Raw genomic sequence first — 19,679 nt, forward strand, 5'->3', positions numbered from 1 at the left:
TATAGCCCTCACTCTGTAGACCAGGCTGGCCTCGAACTCAGAAATCCACCTGCCTCTGCCTCCTGAGTGCTGGGATTAAAGGCGTGTGCCACCACTGCCGGGCCAGAGAAGCGTCTTAACAGGCAGTCTTGCTGGGACCTCACCAATGACGACAGCTGCACTTCTTTCAGCTTCCTAGAAGAACAGCAGTGAGTCTTGTCTTCAGCACACGCTCAAGCAGGGAACTGTGTGAGGCTGGTAGATGGATGAAGCTGCACGGATGCAGCTTGGATGGCTCAGGGTGGCTGCATTCAGTGACAGGGCTGGGCTCGTTTCTTTCTTTTTTGCTGTTATTTGTAGCATTGCCTGGACAAACATGTTTAATGAACAGCTCCCTCAAAAGTAGCTTCACTCAAAGGTTCATGGTGTATTTCAACCCACCTCACTGTGACACCGGCTACACTGCATCTGAGAACTGTAGCTCCCCTCAGTTCACAGGGACCATATCCATAACCCAGTATTGTAAACATTCTGGAAGGGCAGGCACAAAGGCTTGTAGTTCTACAAGCTGGTGGCAGGATTCAGTCTGTGCTTCAAGTGTGTGGTTCTACTGGCATTGCCACCTTGTGAGTGACATTCCATCCTGTGAACAAAGGCATGTTAACACTTGACTTAGACCAGGAATTTGGCACAGATGCTCATTATGAAGGTTGTAGCTCATTTTCTTAGTGTGAGTGCTGTCTTACTAAGCAAGAACTTTGTCCCTCTTCTGGCTGCAGGGACCAACAATTAGTTGTTTGATACAAGGTGTCTAAGTTAGAAGGTATGCCAGCTTTAAAAAAAAAAAAAAAAAAAGACAAGGTTTCTCTGTGTAGCCCTGGCTGCCCTGGAACTCACTTTGTAGACCAGATAGGCCTCGAACTCAGAAATCCACCTGCCTCTGCTTTCCATTGCTGGGAGCTTTTTGAGGGACCACCTTTAAATGTAACAAAATTAGCAGCAACAATTAAGGCAGCAAACACAGTCCCTGCTAATGCACTTGTCATTACATTTTATATAAAAGTCTATGCCCTAGGTCATCGATGCTAGTCACTTAATCCTTGCAGGTCTCAGATGTCCACTGGAGATGTCGATGGTGATAACTGCGCATGCTCAGGCTCACTTTATCTTAAGTCCCAGACACAATCAAAGGATCTCCTTGCCCAGCTCAGCTGCCTACTTCATAAGCTTAAACATTTGTTTTCTACATTTTATTTTATGTGTCTGAGTGCTTTGCTTGCATATGTCTGATACACCACATGTGTGCCTGGTGCCCAGAGAAGTCAGAAGAGGGCATTAGATGACCTGGAACGAGAGTTACAGATGGTTGTGAGCTGCCGTGTGGATGCTGGGGACTGAACCCCAGGTCCTCTGCAAGAACAGCAAAGTGCTCCTAATCACTGAGCTGTCTCTAGGGCCATACTTCACAGAATTCTAAGTGTTTTCTTTTTTTCCTACTACATTTGTAGACCAGCTGGCAGTAGGGCTGGACTAGCCTGCATCTACATGTCCATTGATACTGATACTGGTAGATGATCTCCTCTCTCGGTTTCATTTAGGGCACTTTCATGATGTCTGTATTCTGGTACCATATCCACTGCAAAAGCCTTTGAGGTTGTGTGTGTGTGTGTGTGTGTGTGTGTGTGTGTGTGTGTGTGTGAGAGAGAGAGAGAGAGAGAGAGAGAGAGAGAGAGAGAATATGTGTGTGTGTGTATATATATGCATGTATGTATGTATATATGTATGCATGTACTTAATGAGATCTCTCTAAGTTGCCTATTATGCTGTAGGACCTGAACTGCTGTGGCCCTTCTCCCTCAGCCTGCTAAGTAACTGAAACTAACTGAGATTACAAGTTCATGCTACAACACTTAGTGTGGGTTATTATTGTTTGAGACAGTCTCTAAGGCTAAGCTAGCTTGAAACTGGATGTGTAGCACAGACTGGCTTCAAGTTTTACAGCTCTTCTGCCTCAGCCTCCTGAATGCTGGGATTACAGGCACACAATATGGTTTTAGTTTGTTAAATCCTTCATCAGCCTTCATGTGCCTCCTGTTTGAAAGCACAACCACCAGCATCACTTTTAGAGAACTGGTCCTGTGACCTGAGTGCACAGGAGACTTCTCAACCTCAATTCCAGGTCCACAATTTCACATGTTAGTGTTAGGAATTGGGGTCATTTTAGACTAAAATCATAAATGATTTAGGCTTCCAAATATTATTATTTCATGTGTGATCATAGTCTATATGATCACTTTTCAACTTAGCTAAATCTTTTTTGGTGAAATATGCATGAAGTTGAGTTTACCATAGTAACCATTTTGAGTGTGCATTCCTGCACACATTATGTGCATTTTTGTACATTTATATTTTATACTTGTCACCTCAATCCTTCTGCAGAACCTCACTATCTTTTAGCCCTGAAACTGTCCCTGTTAAACACTGGAGTCTTCACGCCCCTTCCTTCTAGCACTTAGCAACCACCCTTCATTCTGTCTCTGAATCCCATCTTAAGTCCTTTACATAAGTACAGCGAGAGAACAGTCATCCATCTGGTTCTACCTTGCTTCATTTAGAGTCTTTATAAGACCCATCTGTGTGGTCATATCAGAATGTCCTTCCCTCCTAAAGACTGAGCAATAGCCAGTCATAAGGCTTAATGTAATTTGCTTATCCATCCATTTGGGTTGTTGTCACCTTGTTGTTTTTGGGACTGTGACACTGTAAACATTGGTGTATAAATGTCTGTTTGGGTCTCTGCAGTTAAGTGTTTTGTATTTTATCTTTCAGTGGAGTTATTTGTATTAAGTGGTCTTTCTGTATTTAGTTTTAATTTAGTTTGAACTCAGTTGTGTTCCATTTACTTTGTGTGCGTGAGAGAGATGATCGGTAAAGTAAACCTGCATGTGCTTCCCCGTGGATTGTACTCTGGGTGAACACCCTGTTGTCACTCGCTGTGCTCCTGAGTGCCCACGGAAGTGTGGCAGTTGCAGAGCACAGGCCTTATCTGCTGCTTTGGACTCAGCCTTGGCTCCTCAGTCTTACAGCAGTGTATAGGAAGAAAATCAAATGAAGTCGTTTTAAGTCCTGTTTCTCTGTGTTACAAGTGTGACTTAAACACTGTCCCCACAGAGCTAGATGAAGTAACAAAAGGAAGACTGTGTGAGTCTCTCTGAGTGCATGGTTTTCCTTTGGCCATTTACCTATAATTTAGGTTGTTGGTGTAGACGGTACAGAAGCGGCATCAGACCCTGGAGCGATAGAACTGGTATTTTTGAACTGAATTTCTAACAGAGACTACAAGTAGAAAGCTACAGTACATTGAATGAAAATTCTTACTCATTGCCATGACTATAATATAAAAAAGTATTTGAAAAGTTTATTACTTTGTAGATTCAAATGCATTTGCTATCTACTAAGATGTAACTAAGCCTCAAAGACTTTTTCTATGACATACAAACTCTTGTGAGACACAATTGCCAGAATGGGGGTAAATAGGAGTTAGCTGTTAGTCTGCCCTGCTCGCCCAAACTGACAGGGCAGAGGTTGGTCATCTCACACTGTGCATTCTTAGCAATTACTTTAATTTCTTATGGGATGGACTTTTTAGGCACTGGCTGAGTCTCTTCTCGTGGATGGGCATAAATACAACAACACAGAGGGAAGCATCTCCTGTAGCTCAGGTTAGACCAAGGATGTGGCCAAGGACAGGGGACACCACAAAGCAGAGACCAGAGAGATCTGAACGATCCGTGTAGCACATCAAACTGTTTATGAATTTCCTTGATATTTTGGCTTTAGCCTGAAAGATACTTTTTTTTAAGCAAATGTTGAGGCATTAAAGTTGTGGGGTGCCAAGAGGCAAGTGTTTCTAGAATGTTTTGTGTGTGGGTGTTTTACCAGCGTGTGTCTCTCGTTTTCTACTTGTATGCCTAGTACTCAGATGCCAGAAGGGGGCGTTGCGTTTCCTGGAACTGCAGGTTACAGAGAGTTGTGAACCACCATGTGGGTGTTAAGTAAGAAGTGAACTCAGATCCCTGACAGCCCTGGAACTCATGCTGCAGGCTAGGACTCACAGAGATCTGCCTGCTTCTAGCTTACATTTTAATTCTTGAAGATTGCTTTTAACACATTGTGTGTGTGTGTGTGTGTGTGTGTGTGTGTGTGTGATGATAACTTGCATGGTTAATTTTCCCTTTCTGCCATGTATGTCCCAGGACCTTTACCTGCTGGGTCATATTTCCCTACCTCCTCACCCCAAAAGACAAGGTCTCTTTTCATAGCCCTGGCTGACCTGGAACTCACTCTTTATTATAGGGGCTCCCACAGCAGAGCAAAGTATGACTCTACTAACATTAATCAGGCCTATGTGCAGAGCATGGTCAGGGAATCAGTTGCAAGAGCAGAGTCGCTGCCACCCACAGCCTCACTCTCTAGAGAAGGATGAGTTCTGTGGAGGTGCTTAGATGGAGTCTCCCTGTCAGGTAACCTTCTACAGTGTGGAAGTGCCTCCTGAGGCTACACAGCCATGTGCAGTTGGGGCAGAGTCTTAGCAGAAAGAGGGAGGGGTTAAGAAATGAGGAGCCTTGTTTCTGCTTTCACCTCTTCCCTCCTGTCCTTGGTGTCCCTCCACTTCTTACTTTAATTATAGGCAACGGGAACCAGTAGAGGGTTTTAAACACCTGCGTGGTGTCAGAGGCATCATTGTCCATTTTATGGTCATGTAGAGGATGGATTATAGGGCAGATTCTAGAGAGATGATTTGAAGATGGTTGTAGTCCAAGCAAGAGACAGAGCTGGGCTTTCCTGTTGTGACTCCATTTACATTAAATATGAGGACAGCAGATTATTAGAGATTAGCAGTTGCTTGGAGCTAGTAGGGTACAACAGGGAGTAATTATTCGTGTATGTTGGCTTTCTCTTTGTGGTTCTTGAGTTAATAGTACTAAATCCCACCAAATTATATTCTTCAGAATGTTGAGTTAGTCTGCATCTGTGCTGCCCCGAACACACTTGATCTGCTTTAAAAATGGTGCATTACCTTTGGTGCTTAAATTATATCTTAGTTTAAGAGGGATGGGGAGGGATGGAGGCAACAGGGAGGTGGAGACCCTGGAACGAGCAGAGTTCAAGACGTCAGTGATAGCGAGTTTAAATATTGGCAATATTAAAAATCAAATAACAGCTGTTTCTCGAGTTCTTTGTATGATTGAATTGCTAGGAAAAGAAATAAAGGAACAGAGCAAGTTTCGGGAAAGTAAGTAGTGAGCTGTGTATTACGCATGTAGTCAAGACAAGCAGCTGAAGACAATGGCCCTGACATCAAGACTTGAGGCCAGAGAGAGAAAGTTGATTGAAGTCAGGCAAGCTTGTTAAGATGATATTTTCTTTTTCCAACCTCCTTGGAAGATATGTCCATTGTTCCTTGTCCTCATCTGATCTGTAAGTACTTTTGCCGCCTTTTTGTAAAACTGAGATTTTTGTCACTTTCCAGGCAGAAGCAAGGCTAGCAGCAAAGCGGGCTGCCAGGGCGGAAGCAAGAGACATCCGCATGAGGGAACTGGAGCGACAGCAGCGAGAGGTAACGGACAGAAGCCGCGTTAGCTGGCGCACATGTGCTGCCTGTGTGCAGTGTATTGGGGTGAGGGAAGGAAATGATGCAGGCAAGATCTCACGGTCTCAGGTCTCCATTTCCAGGGCAGGAGCACAGAGAGCTTTTGTGAGACACAAGGCATTACAGTGGATGGTGATAGGGAGATCCCCATTTGGACAGACTCTTTCTCAAGGTGAAGTCTCCTCCCTCGAACACAGGTTTGAGTCTTGCCCTCCTAGGCGAGCAACTGCTTTTCGATAAAGCCGTTCAGAATGAACACAAAGAGAGGTGGGCATTGCAGAGCATATATGAGAAGGATGGGTTGTTGAAAGCAAAGGGGCCCAGGGTGGCAAAAGTAAGGCCCCTAGTCGGGCGTGGTGGCACATGCCTTTAATCCCAGTACTCGGGAGGCAGAGGCAGGCGGATTTCTGAGTTCGAGGCCAGCCTGGTCTACAGAGTGAGCTCCAGGACAGCCAGGGCTACACGGAGAAACCGTCTCGAAAAACCAAAAAAAAAAAAAAAAAAAAAAGTAAGGCCCCTTTATTCTTCACTTCATAGTTCCAATTCTCTGCCTTCACAATAATCAACGTAGTAAGTCTCACCTCCATAATGGATCTTTGCGCTAAATGGGGAGGTTTTGGGATGGAAGATTTTACATGAGATGTGTGCAGGTCCAAACATAAACATTGCAGTGAACCCCGATCTCCCCAACTAGCTAGCTGAATCCTCATGCTTACCATTTTGAAGCATGTTTGATAAGGTAGGGAAATGGTCCCCAAACTATAAAATCTGCAGGACACCCCACCCCAAAAGAATAAAACAACCCGCGCCTCTCTCTGGAGTCAGAAAGGGCTGGTTTGTCAGTGCCTCGGCTTGAGGTGTGGGATTATGATGGGTTTCATTATGTTCTGTAGTTTACAGATTTATATTATACTTTTGTCTTCAAACAATTGAAAGAAAGTAAAATGGGTAAATGCCAGGTGACCTAACATAGCATACTTGTTAACCTTTCTCTCTGACATTGTCTTGAGTGTGAAAACACTCACAAATGTTTTATTATTGTATTTACAAAGGGAGAAGCATCTGTGGAGGAGTAGAAAGCAATTTATTTTGATGTTATATTTTGATAGATTTTCTATTGATAAGTTAAAAAAGAAATTTATATATTTGTGTTCTATGTTGATGTAATTTTCTCCCTTAGATATAGCTTCAAATACTGGATGCAGTTGTTGGTTTGGAATGTAATGTTTCAATATATTGTCTTTATGCTTTTACGATTCTATGAAGTTATAATTAGAAGAGACAGTTATTAATAGAAATTCTTATCTATGTAGAGAACCATGTGTCTTTTTGTTACTGAACATACTAGCTTATTAATTTTTTGTATTTTCAAAGTATAGCTTTGAGTCACCTACTATTGTTGTCTAGGGCAAGTGTGTGTGAGTAAGACTTTTTTGGAGAATGCAGTGAATTGAAAACCATTCAGCTCATAAAACTTTTGTGTTTATAGCCTTCTCATCATCATTCCTTTGACCGGAAATGGGGAGAGATTCACAAGTGGCTGGTAGGCCAGGATTGCCTGCCCTGCATGCTGTGATAACTGCTGAACTAATCTAACATGGAAGCAAAACATTGACTAATGGTTTGAGAAGTAGGCAGTGTGTTCTGTGTGGGCCTAAAGGTCGCAGAGTAGCTGTTTTACCTGTAGGGATCAGATGGGTACTGGAGTCTAGCATTTTCATTTGTGGTCAGTAGCCTCACTTTGGACTCATGAAGGCCCCAGATGAAGAAAGGTTGGGTAAATGAATGCATGCTTTCTTTGAATGGGTTTGCTTTTCCTCCCTCAATCCCTGCTTCCTCCTTTCATTCTCCATCTTTAAAAATTAACTCCACAGGCTTTCCATGGGAGATGACCCTTGGTCTTAGCCCATGTCTTCTGAATTCAGTTCTTATTTCATCTCTTAGCTCTTTTGCCAAGCCCTCATCTCCCATTGCAGACTTTTAGTTATGCAAGCGAATACCATGAACCAGTAGGATGCTAGTTGGCAACCATGAACTTTTTTCAAGTTCAGTTTTCTAATGCAGGATTATTAATTTGATATGTGACTAGGCTTGGGAGGTGTGGTATATGAAGCCCAATAATATTATGTAAATACTTGAAAGAGTACTTTTATGGGAACTGTTGATAGGTATATTAGTCACCAGAGAAGTTTCCCAGAGAGTCTGAGACCGTTGTCTCAGCTGGTGCTCACACCTCACCTTCCCAAACAGTGGCTTGTAGAGCAGCGTGGTGAGGAGTCTCCAGGCTTACAGGGATCGTAACCGGGGGACCTTTATGTTTAACATATCATCAGCCATTGTGATAATCAACTTAGACAACTGAAAAGGATGCTTGGTAATCTAAAGTGGACGGCTCCTCATGAATGTGACTGCTATTTTGGAGTGTGATCTGTTCTTTGTAACTGAAAGTGGTATGATTAATTTTATCTAATACATTTCTGCCTGGGTCATATTAATGCATGAAGAAGAGTATTTTGAATAAACAAAATCACTTAATTTTACATATAAATACTTTAACTTGTTTTAATTAAGCATTTTAATTCTAAAATAGTATTTTAATAGCTTAGGTCAAACTAGAAAAATTAAATACAAACAAAAGCATATATCAAAAATCTGATATTTGTCTGTTCAGGGGCTGTGAAGATAGTCATGTCTTAACTAGTGAGAGTATTAGATTTAGGGTGTTTTAGGGTGGAGGCTTAAGGTACAGTTGATGATTGACCTGAGTCTTGACTGAGAGTTAGAACTGGACATACACAGAAGGCGGGCTTTGGTTCAGATGGACCAGCACACCTCACTCCTCCACTGCTGTTTCCTCCTTCCAATCAGAGTCTCGTAGTCCCTGTTGCCTCACTCACTCCCTTGTGAGCTCACATGGCTATGTGATATTCTTGATATAAACTCTAAGTGGCTAATAAGTTTTTGGTGAAATCTTTAGCTCTTAATCACAAATAGGACCGTTGATAGATGATTCTTTCCATGTTAAATATTTCCCTTGATTCTAACTCTTTTGTGTGTGTGTGTGTGTGTGAGCTTGGCTTGCTGGGATGTAAGTGGGGACCATGAAAACAGGAAGCTCAGGAGTGAAGGAAGCTACTGTGTATCAGCACTGTGCTGTAGTTTCCCCGTTCACCTTACTATAGGGGGCACTTGTCAGTTTATATATGGGTGTTTTTTTTTGTTTTGTTTTGTTTTTTGTTTTTTGTTTTTTGTTTTTTGTTTCTTGTCAATTAGAAACAATCTAGATGTACCTGGGAAGAAGGAATCATTATAACTAAGGAATTTCATCCATCATATTGACCTATGGCCATGTCTATGAGGTATTTTCTTAATTACTAAATGATGTAGAAAGGTTCAGCCCACTGTGGGTGGTGCCATCCCTAGGCAGATGGGCTGGGATGTATAAGAGAAGTAGCTGAGCAAGCCAGAGGAGGCAACACAATAAGCAGTGTTCCTCAAGGGTCTCTGCTTAAGTTCCTGCCTCTAGGTTCCTGCCCTGACTCCCCTCACTGATGAACTGTAACCAGTAAGCCAAATACAACTGTCTTCCCCTAACTTGGTTTTGGTCAGTGTTTTATCAATCATAGCAACAGGAAGCAAACCAGGACAAGAGAGGAGCAGGTAGAGGTTTAGTGACCTACGTTGGCAGAGTCAGAGTCAGAATGTGAAGAGGAAGGGAGGCCACCACTGGTACAGAGGTGAAGCAGGTAAGGGGAGGGCTGTGTCCTCCTGGGTTCCATGCAGTCCTTTGTAGCCAGCTGGCCATTTCTCATGATTCTGATTTCAAGTTGTATGCTTCAGTCAGCAACCTTTGTATGGCTGGAAGAGTAAATGCTGTTTCTAGGGTTTCCTAATCTGAAACTGAAGGAGCAACTCCAGTGCCAGCTTAGTAATATTTGTAGACAGAGAAGTCAGGCTTGTTCATGGGGTTGTGGTTTTCTTTTACTGAAACCACTTCTCCTCACATTAAGTGAACTTTTAAAAAGTGTGTTTTAATTTGATTAACCCAATTTAAATATAAATAGATAAAGTTCCAGAAAGTTCTGCTTTGAAGTTTTTATATTTTATTAGTTCTTATAAGAAACTCAGTCATCACAGAAAACCTCATTGCAGGATCTTTTCTGCATCTGTATTTTACCATTACCAACACTGGCTTTTCATTCATGACTTTAAGATTTTAAAATACTGGGGCTGCACTAAGAGCAGGGAATCTCTGTCCCTGGGCTTTATTTCCAGTCTGCTTTTACTGTTTGAGACAAAGTTTAAGTTGTCCAGGCAGAAGAAGTTTGTTGGCTGTGACCTTCCTAGTGTGGGTGCTTAATCTGTAATTTATGAGAGTTGCCAGTCCCCAGCCAGGGGGGAAAGAACTCCCAAAAGTTTGGACTAGATATCTCCCTGTCACTTAAGTCATTGTTATGCTTGGATTGCTCGGCCCTAGTAAGGCGACACGGGATTATGACAGTGACTGTTTCTCATGACTTCTCAAAGAAGGGAGAATACTCTGCTTTGTATTTAGAACCTTGGAAGGCAGTTTGCTGTAATCTGTTTCATTGTTACTGGCGCTGTTACTTCAGGCAGAGCCATTGGGTGTTACTGTAGTACTGTAGATCTGACCTGGATGATGAAGAGGGCTGTTCCTCCATGGAAGAAAGGCCCTGAGTTTGTTGTTTCTGTGTAACTGAACCACAGAGGTGTGAATGTTGTATTTATGGTTCTGTTGTGTGCTGAGTGTGAGGATTAAGATGCTGGCCCCAGCTGTGTGTGCCTATAGATTCCTCCTTAGCCTTCTGGGAGATGACCTGAAGATGAGGGATGTGTTCTGCTTTCATTTGTTTGCTTTAGATACAGGGTCTTAACTATGTGACCCTGACTGGCCTGGAACCCACTTTGTAGAGCAGGCTCATCTCAGACTCACAGAGATCCGCCTGCTTCTGCCTCCTAAATGCTAGGATTAAAGGAATGTAACATTGCATCTGGCTAGATGTATTGTCTAAAAGTGCTCTTCTATGGCTGGTGAAATGCTAAGGAAAGAGAGTAAAGAGAAGTTTAGAGATTCAGCTTGAATTTCAGCTTGGTATCCCAAATGACACCAATGGGCATGTAAAATTAATATCCCTTTGTAGCACAAGGGTTTCCAATTAGTTTGGAATCTGTTACCACTTAGCACTCCGTGCTCTGCTGTGCTAACTCACATGTCTCCAAAACTTGTGGTTCACTTACAAAAAGTTTAAATTGGTGATTCATGCCTAGAGATCACAACTCTGTTGGAAATGGGGTCACAAAATCATGTTATCTTTAAACAGAATTTAGGACCTTTTTTTTATCAATTGTAGCAGTTTACATAGTGACTGTCAAAAGATGATTTTTAAAAAAAAAAACTGTACACAAAAACTGAGACTGAAATGAAGGAGTAGACTGTGACATTTTATTTGGATTACTATTTATGTTGCAGTGGATAGCCAGAGGTAGCCCCATCTGTTTTCAGTGGCATAATGATCTAGTTGATTACTGTAGGGCACTGTAGTATCGTCTAACTTTAGAAGATAGCAGAGATAGCATTGCTGTTGAAAGGCGAGCCTACCTAGACTGGTTAGATTTAGTTTTTAGTCATAGTGCAAATTACTTCAACAATTTAGACATTAAAATTCTGAAGAATTAGAAATTACCAATGGTTGCAGGTAATCATATTTTGGGTACTAGCTACTTGATACCCATGTCAAGTTTTGCTGCTTTCCTGCTGATGGGCAAGCGTGGAAATGTTTAGAATTACACATAATTTAGTCAGTTTCTTTGTAAGCCATATAAGGCATGACTTAACTCTGCCAACCGTGAAGCAGTTATGTTATTTCTTCTGAGTGGTCTATCACATTGACACACTGGGGTGTATTTTCCTATTTCTTTTGTTTTCCAGTTAGAATAGTGAGAGGAGTAGGGAAAACAAAACAAAGAAACAACCAGAAAGTTTCCTCACAGTGAGCACCAGACTACACACTAAGCATTTATAAAGCATTCTTCTTAAAATTCATTTCTGACAGCGAACGTTTCTTCTCCCCTGTATAAGCCAGCACTTACAGTGAAGAAGTCAACCTCTGTCCTTTCAGTTCTCTGCTCCCATCACGTGTTCTTATCTCCTGTGTTGAGCTCTCTGGGCCACAAGTAAATAACAAGTGTTTGGACATATGCACACCTGCTGAGATAAAAACACTGCCATGCTTGTGTCTGCTTTCCGCCCAAAGCAGTCATGCTCCCACCTCAGCTCTGGAACCAAATGTCCAGACCTGCTTACCCTCAGAAGGCGTGGCTGTGCTTTTGACTGGCTGCTTTTGCTCCTTTGCTGTGACAATTACTTGTTCAGTGATTAATTATTGGTGTACTTTCTTCTTTCCCAGGAAGATTCAGAAAGGGCCAGGTATTCTCACCGGTCTGGTCACCGCCGTCCTTACCTGGTTTGTAGTAACATATAAGCTTGCCTATGGTGCATCCCTCATTGGCTTCATTCACTCACAAACCTGTCATATGTTTGCTTTTATTTTTATCAGGGAGTTGAGGATACATTGTCTCTTCGGAGCCTTGGCAGTCACAGGGTTGGTATTCTAAGTTGCTTACACCACCAAATAGCAAAGCTTTTAACCGTGAGCTTCCTTCAGCATTAGTGATTATCTAAGCAGTCTGAGAATATCCACTTATACTTCTGCCTTTAACAATAGTTGGGAAATGCTGGCAAAGCTCGTTAGTGGAAAGAGATTCTTTCTCTCAAATTATTGCTAGAAGTGAATTAATTCTAAAATCTTAGCTATTTTTATCTTAACAGAGGTCCCTTCTCAATTTCTACAGAAATATCTTTGATTTTTTAAAAAAATCACAAAATGGTAAGGTTGAGTTTTATAAAATAACATTTGCTTTGCCCTAATTTTTAGTTTTTTTTTTTCTCATTTCATATCTTAAACTGACAATCTATTAAATGAGCAATAACTTTGGGGCTTGCCTGATTATTTACATTTATAATTATATGGAACTATTGACTTGAAAATTTTTCTTGCCATATGTGTAGGAATTATGCTTTGACATTTTGATTGACACTGTGTAACATGCCAGCCTTTAGATTGCTGTAATTGAGTGCGGTTTGACACCTAAAGTCCTGTGTGCTGTGCTGCAGCACGGCTTCTCACTTTACTTCTTAGAGAACTGTGCTGTAAGACATGTTTAGCATTTAATGTTATTTATGTTTTTTATCAGTAAAGTCATCTTTCATATTAAGGGGTGTATCTGTTCCAATTCTGTTCTTCTTCCTACCATATATAAAAATGGATTAATTAAGCTATTCCAACATACCAGGTATTAACACATTCATATTTGTAAACACTCCATTACACTCTAATACATTGTTTTCTTTTGGTGGATGTAACCTATTGTGTTTTTAGAATAACTTTATATACTGGTTTTAAGTCATAACTGCCTCTCTTTAGTTACACATTTTAGAATTGTTTTAGAGTATTTTCAAGTTTTTAAATAAGATTATTAGTGACTTAAATGTGGCATTATAGGTAGTTGGAAAGCTGGCTCAGCAGTTAAAAAGTGCTTGCTGCCTTTGTAGAGGACCTTGGTTCAATTCTTATCCACATGACTGCAGCTCACATTTATAACTTCAGATCTAGGGCATCTGACACCATCATCTGGCCTCTGCAGGCACCAGAGATACACACTGTACACATACATACACACAGGTAAAACACTTTACAATTTTTTTGTATGTATGAATTTTTTTTTTCAGAAAATGAATGCATTTGTTTTATTTCCTACTAGAGGAAGTTTTTCCTTCCTTTTTGAATTACTTTAAAAAGAGTCCTCCGAAGTCCACCAAAGTTTCAAAGTTGAGAGTCAGGGGCTATAAAATGGTCCCCTCTTTTTGTATTTAGTTTCTTTGCTTTTATAATGCTCGTAGTATGAAGTTTTACACCTTCCTTACTGAGCTGAGTAAATTTGCATATAAACTTGGGGAAGCTGGATTAAGTTAGTTGATCTTTAAGTTTGACCTAAGTTAGGGAACTTTAAGTCAAACCTCCAAAGTAAAGAAATCTGCAGTTAAATTGGTAAGGTACTATTCGCCTGGAGTGGGTATAAAGCTGCAATTTTAATTCTTCATTTTTTTAATGGTAGCCATATGTGTTTCCTTGGGTAGAGGAAGACTCTTAGTATTTTTAAAGTTAATATATGAGGTCTAAAGATGTAAGTAACTTCAGTGGTAGAGATCTGACTAGCACGTGCGGGGACCTGGGCCTAGTCTCCGTCACTGGCAGGAGAAACACTGCTTGAATTGAGAAGTTGTAAAGGAGACTGCACTCTGGATATGGGGGTGTGCATATGCTACATATTTTACATGTGCATATGCAACATATTTTACATGTGTATATGCTACATATTTTACATGTGCAGATTTCTGCAAGATTAAGTCTGAATGCTCTGATAAGATACATTGCATTTATTTTAAACAGTGTTTTTTGTTTTTGATCCCTCTGGGGATGGAGCCCACTTCCAAGTGCTCCTCCACTGAGGCTGAGCCCCACCCCCAGCCTTTGAGGTCATTCTCCCTGTTTGGTTTTAATTAGATGATATTAGGGTTCCAACCATTTGGAGTTTCATGTGTTGTTTTGCTTTGGGGATTGGGTCCAGGGTATCTGGTCAGCCACTTTGTCAGTAGCTCTGGACTATTGACTTCAGATGACTACCATTCCCACTAATCGGAACATGTCAGACAACTTGTGACCTGTGGAAAAAATAAGTACTGTGGTCTAAAATGGTGACCTAAATATTCTTGTGGTTTACCATGTAATTTAAAGGTTTCATTGTTTCTCTACCTGTTTTTTTTTTTTTTTTAACGCTTAAGAGTTATGTATTTAAAAGACTCATAATGTCTACACATTTATTTGGTTTTGAAATGTTAGCAGTACCTGGATGTGGGACAGGTACACTTAATGGTTTTACGATGCATTCCTGAGACTTTGAACTTTCCATTTGTCCAGTTTCAGAAATTACTCTATTGAAAGGTGCCCCTGACAGAACATATATGGATTGAAAATGCTATATACATAAAGATTAGAGATAACAAGAACAAAAAAAACCTGAGACTGAATTCTGACTTGGGGGAGGGACTAGTAAGTCAGAATCTTGGACTTCGAAATAGAACTGTCTATGCCTGCTTGTTACTGGGAGCAGATTGCTAATAACATGGAGTTAATAAGCCAGTTAGATGCCTTTAAAACACTGCAAATGTTTGATTATTGCTTTGTGCACCAAATACAAGAAGACAATAGTAGAAATCTCAAATTATAGGATAATCACTATTCCTCATGGGTGGAGTTTTTACTGTTTAGTTACTATTTATTTAGTCATATGTTTCTGGCTTTGAAATAATTGTGAAATCAGTTTTTAAATTATTCTTTAAACTTGTCTTTTGTTATTTTAATACTACACTGTTTAATTTCTCTGAAGAGTCCATCGAAGGATATTACTGGAACACACTGGAGCAGAGCCAGTACGCCCAAGGGGAGAGACACAATGGTGTGTAATTCTGAGACGTGTGGTCTTAGATTTTCGTGCGTTTGTTGTTGATTTTCAGTGTTCTGGACATAGTAACAACAGGAACAGCCTGGTAAGACAGGAGAGTTTCTGCTTTGTTCCCTTGTATAAACTTTAAAGCGAGTTTCTCTGAGGATGAAAGCCTTTTTACCCTTTTACATCTCGCTTTAGTGATAGAATGTTCAGACAGAAGCATCTTAGGGGAGGAGAGGGTTTATGTGGCTCGTATCTTCAGATCACAGCCCATCAGTGGGAGAGGGCAGGGCAGGAACTCAAGTAGCAGCTTGGAGCAAAACCGTGGAGGAGTGCTGCTTGCTGGCTTGTGCACAGACGAGTGCTTAGCTGGCTTCTTTATAAACTCATGCCTAGGGCTGGTGCTGCCTGCCCAGGGTGGGGCCTCCCTCCCACATCCCTCTCCTTCCATCTCTCCCACCCCCCATGTTCCTACAGGCCATTGATCTAGGCATTTTCCAATCAAGCCTTTCCTCTCAGATGACTATGGGCTATGTCAAGTAAACAAACTTTAGGAGAAATAGATTATAATAGCACACATAGAAGTGATTTATCCAGAGTCTTTAATATTCCCAATTTTCCTTCTTTTGATAATTTTTAAGTGACATCACTACCAGCTGCCATTTATTAGATAAGGTGTGTGTGTGTGTGTGTGTGTGTGTGTGTGTGAAAGAGAGAGAGAGAGAGAGAGAGAGAGAGAGAGAGAAAGAGAGAGAGATTTCTCTGCTATATATATATATATATATATATATATATATATACTGTAATTTTTAAAGCTAGCTGAATCCCACATTATATTTTGAAAAAAGAAAAAATTGTAACAAATACTTTTGCTTCTGCTTGTTGAAATATCCTGTCATCTACAGAGAGCATGAGAAGGAAAGCTTACCTTATTGGGGCAGGATAATTTATGAATAAGAACATGCACTTTTATACTATATGTTTTGGTCATGGATTTTTTTTCCTAAAAAAGTATTTTTAATAGGAAAAATAAATAAATAAAACTTTTATAGAGAAGGGATTTGATTTTCAGAGAAATGTCACATACAACATTTTCAGTGAATTTATATCAGTGGTAAAATTGTACCACAGTCTTATAAATACATTTTTGAGGTTTCTGCCATATATGTTCTAAATGGCTATCTAAATAGATACAAATAGACAGATTTTGATATATTTGAACTAGTATTTTAATATCTTACTAACGTTAGATTGTATATTTTTATCTTCTAGACTATTTTAAGCTTTATAAAATTATGATCTCCACCAGAAATTTTATTCCTTTATCTAGTCTGTTTATACAGATTTCTAGTTCTCTGTATGTATATATCATTGAAACACCTTTCAGAAAATTACATATAAAACTTATTTATCTACATGTATGTATAATATATATGGTTTGCTTGTTTTTGAGATAAAGGCTCACTGAATGGCTGAGGCTGGCCTTGCTCTGGGTTTCCTACAGCCTCAGCCTGCGTATTGAGTGTTGGGGTTACAGGTGTGTACCTAGTCTTATGAAACGATGTTAACTTTCACAGGATGCATAACATCCTGTGATATTTTTTTCTCCTGTATTTCGCTTTTTTTAAACTGCCAGTTAAACTCACTAAATTGATTTCAAAAGGGAATCAACTTAAATTAGGAAAACATTACTGTGGGTCAAGGTTTTGAATAATATTATGTAATGTCCTAACTCTGTAAAAATGTAAAAGATACTTTTACAAAACAGTGTTTTTAAATGCTTTGTAATATATGTTTATCTTTGAGTAAGCTTGTTTAAAAATTTGTGAGAATGCTGAAGAACCATTGTAGGAGACTAGATCCACACAGCTATGTTCCATTCCCTTATAAAGGAGCCTACATGGAAATGTGCTTTTTCTGGCCTTGTTAATTTTCTATGATTTTTGATTCATATCTAATATTACTTGCTTGTCTACTGTGCATACCACATTTTGTTCTGGCCATTCTTCTCATTCTGTTGAGCATTTTCTCAAAGAAATAAGAATTTAGCGTGTATGTCTCTAAGTAGGCTCCAGGAAGGGCTCCAGCTCTGACCCCAGGGTTATTGTTTTGCAAGCTAGATAGGTTAGGCAGTGCTCCTCCTGGCTTGCTGTCTGTCAATCGATGGCAAACAGTGGTGGCAGCCACAGCGATGAGGAGGAGGGACCTCTGACCTTAGACAGAGATGAGGAGGAGGGACCTCTGACCTCAGAATGGTTCTCCTTTACATGTAAAGCCTCCCTTGGGCTGTTCTGTTCTGTCATGTTCTAAGATTGAGTCGTCTGACCATTACTACTTCAGAATTTTGTTATTTGAAAGGGAAATAGAGACTGAGGTGTATCTCAGTTGTAAAAGTGCTTGCACAACATGCACAGAGCTCTAAGTTCAGTCCCTAGTGAAGCCAAAGTGTGTGTGTGTGTGTGGGGGGGAGCACAGTCCTTTGGATGTTTAGGATGCCATCTGTCTTAAACTCCAGAGAAGGGAGGGCTGTCGGTACACATAACTGCTGGCATAAAACAAAGTTATAAAAGCTTTTTTATTTAATAATCTTTTGCTTTTGAAGTAGGACTGCTTTGGTTTTAATAACGACGAGGTTGCTTTTTCTCCTATGTTCCTGACTGGTCCTTCTTCTCTGAACTGCAGTACGGTACCATCAAGGACAGATCATCAAGGGTTTCGTCATTAGTATGTAGCGCATGACTTTGTGTTAAGTGTGAGGCTTTACTTTCTAAACATCAGTTGTTGCTAATCATAGATTATGACTAACTTTCATGGTTTTGTTATGATCTTTTGGGGGAAGATGTATAACAAAACAAAAACCATTGTTTTTGAAATTGTGGCATAATCTGTTATTGGAATAATAGCTTTTCCTAGAGACTTCAGGATCAGGGCTGAGAGAGTCTCCCAGTGGTAAAGTGCTTTTTTTTCTTTCATCCTTGCAAGGCTGTAGGTTTGCTTCCCAATAGTACAACACAACACAACACAACACAACACAACACAACACAACACAAAACAAAACAAAACAAAACAAAACAAAACAAAGCCACCTCAAAATGATTGGCATATTTACTGTAGGAGCCAGGATCCCTGACTGTTACTAAGGCCTGTTGTGTCTGGTCTGTTTTTGAGAAAAGAGCTGGCACCCTGTGCTTACTTGCTGCACAGGAAGCCTGGTTTGCTTAGTTTTTAACTTGATGTTTATTGATTTTGCCTGTGTATGTGTGTCACATGGCATATATGTGGAGGTCAGAGGACAACTTGTTGAAGCTGGTTCTCCTGACATGTGGGTCCAGGGATTGAACTCAGTTCACCCAGCATCATAAACTAAATCCAAAAGAAGAATGCTGTCTTGAGCGGTGCCTGTGTGAACTTTTAGTTTATCTCCAGCATTGCCTTTGCTTTTGATAAGATGACTAAAGGAGGTGGACTCTCGCCACTTACAGCCTTCACAGGGCGAGGAAGTGGGGAGGAGACTCAAGTAAGGTGCAGTGAAGGTCCCCACAGACATCCCTCTGACTCTGTCCTAATAGGTTTCCTTTAGCTTCCCAGACACCAGGTTAGACAGTGATGGGCACAAAGAGAGGTCAGAGAAAGTGATGTGCTCGAGGCCACCCTCCTCAGCCTTCCAAGGTCAGTGAGTCCACTACTAACAAACAAGAAGTAGATTGCATGTGCACCACTCTGTATCACACGCACTGTTGTTATATTTTATGATGAGTTTCATTCTTAAAATTAACTTTTAATATTCATTTCCAGAATCATTCTTACAGTCACACCCATGGGACGAAGAAGCGATCCTCTAGTTCTCATAAAGATCCACTGGTTAGTTCTATTTCAGAAGTTTGAGCTAGTTGTGGTATTGTGGATAGCACCAAATTACAAGTAGGTTTCATTCTCAGAGTTTGTTTTTAGGAACCTGGAATATACTTACTGGAAGAAACAGTGAAATATGTAATAGACCCTTTCACCTATGTGATTACACACAGAAGGAATGGGCTTTCCATTTCACTCACTTACCAAGCATTTCTGTAGAGAACAAATGCTACAGAATTGGGGTGCTCAGAACACCTCTTTCTTCTTAGTGTGCCGTTGGCAGAAATGCAGTCTCTAGCTCCCTGCCAGTTTTGGGATCCCATAGGAGCCTTGGGAGGATGTAGCAGGAAGGGAAGAGGGAGAAAGAATGTAGCTGAAAAGAGATTATAGAGGCCTTGGAGTATGGGGCACTGGCACCTTTGTGGCCAGCTGAGCTGAGGTGCCTGGTTGAGGTGTGAGCGTCAGCGATGGCAGAAGACAGGGCCAAGAGAATGCGGGTGGGGTAGAGGCGCTGTCAGCAGTAGAGAAGGAGGTTCTAGGCAGGGATGCCATACACGTGCTTAACTGCTACCTCGAGGGAGATTTGGGAAGGGGTTTCTCTAGCCCA

At 40.7% G+C, this 19,679-nt stretch overlaps 1 protein-coding gene across 11 annotated transcripts in view; it reads left to right on the forward strand.

The window, feature by feature from the left end:
* Lrrfip2 (LRR binding FLII interacting protein 2) overlaps positions 1–19,679 on the forward strand; it is a 96,289-nt gene that overhangs the window by 32,808 nt on the left and 43,802 nt on the right. For 4 of the 11 annotated variants that reach the window (XM_029542856.1, XM_029542861.1, XM_029542859.1 and 1 more), the window contains exons 4-10: positions 5,513–5,599; positions 7,122–7,175; positions 12,061–12,117; positions 12,211–12,255; positions 15,161–15,229; positions 17,903–17,944; positions 19,016–19,081. In XM_029542856.1, coding sequence (XP_029398716.1) covers positions 5,513–5,599; positions 7,122–7,175; positions 12,061–12,117; positions 12,211–12,255; positions 15,161–15,229; positions 17,903–17,944; positions 19,016–19,081 — 420 coding nt within the window. The remainder of the gene's footprint in view (positions 1–5,512; positions 5,600–7,121; positions 7,176–12,060; positions 12,118–12,210; positions 12,256–15,160; positions 15,230–17,902; positions 17,945–19,015; positions 19,082–19,679) is intronic. The other 7 variants (XM_029542863.1, XM_029542864.1, XM_029542862.1 and 4 more) reach the window with 4 other exon arrangements.

This window comes from Mus pahari, chromosome 10 (assembly GCF_900095145.1).
Source record: "Mus pahari chromosome 10, PAHARI_EIJ_v1.1, whole genome shotgun sequence".
Lineage (NCBI taxonomy): Eukaryota > Metazoa > Chordata > Mammalia > Rodentia > Muridae > Mus > Mus pahari.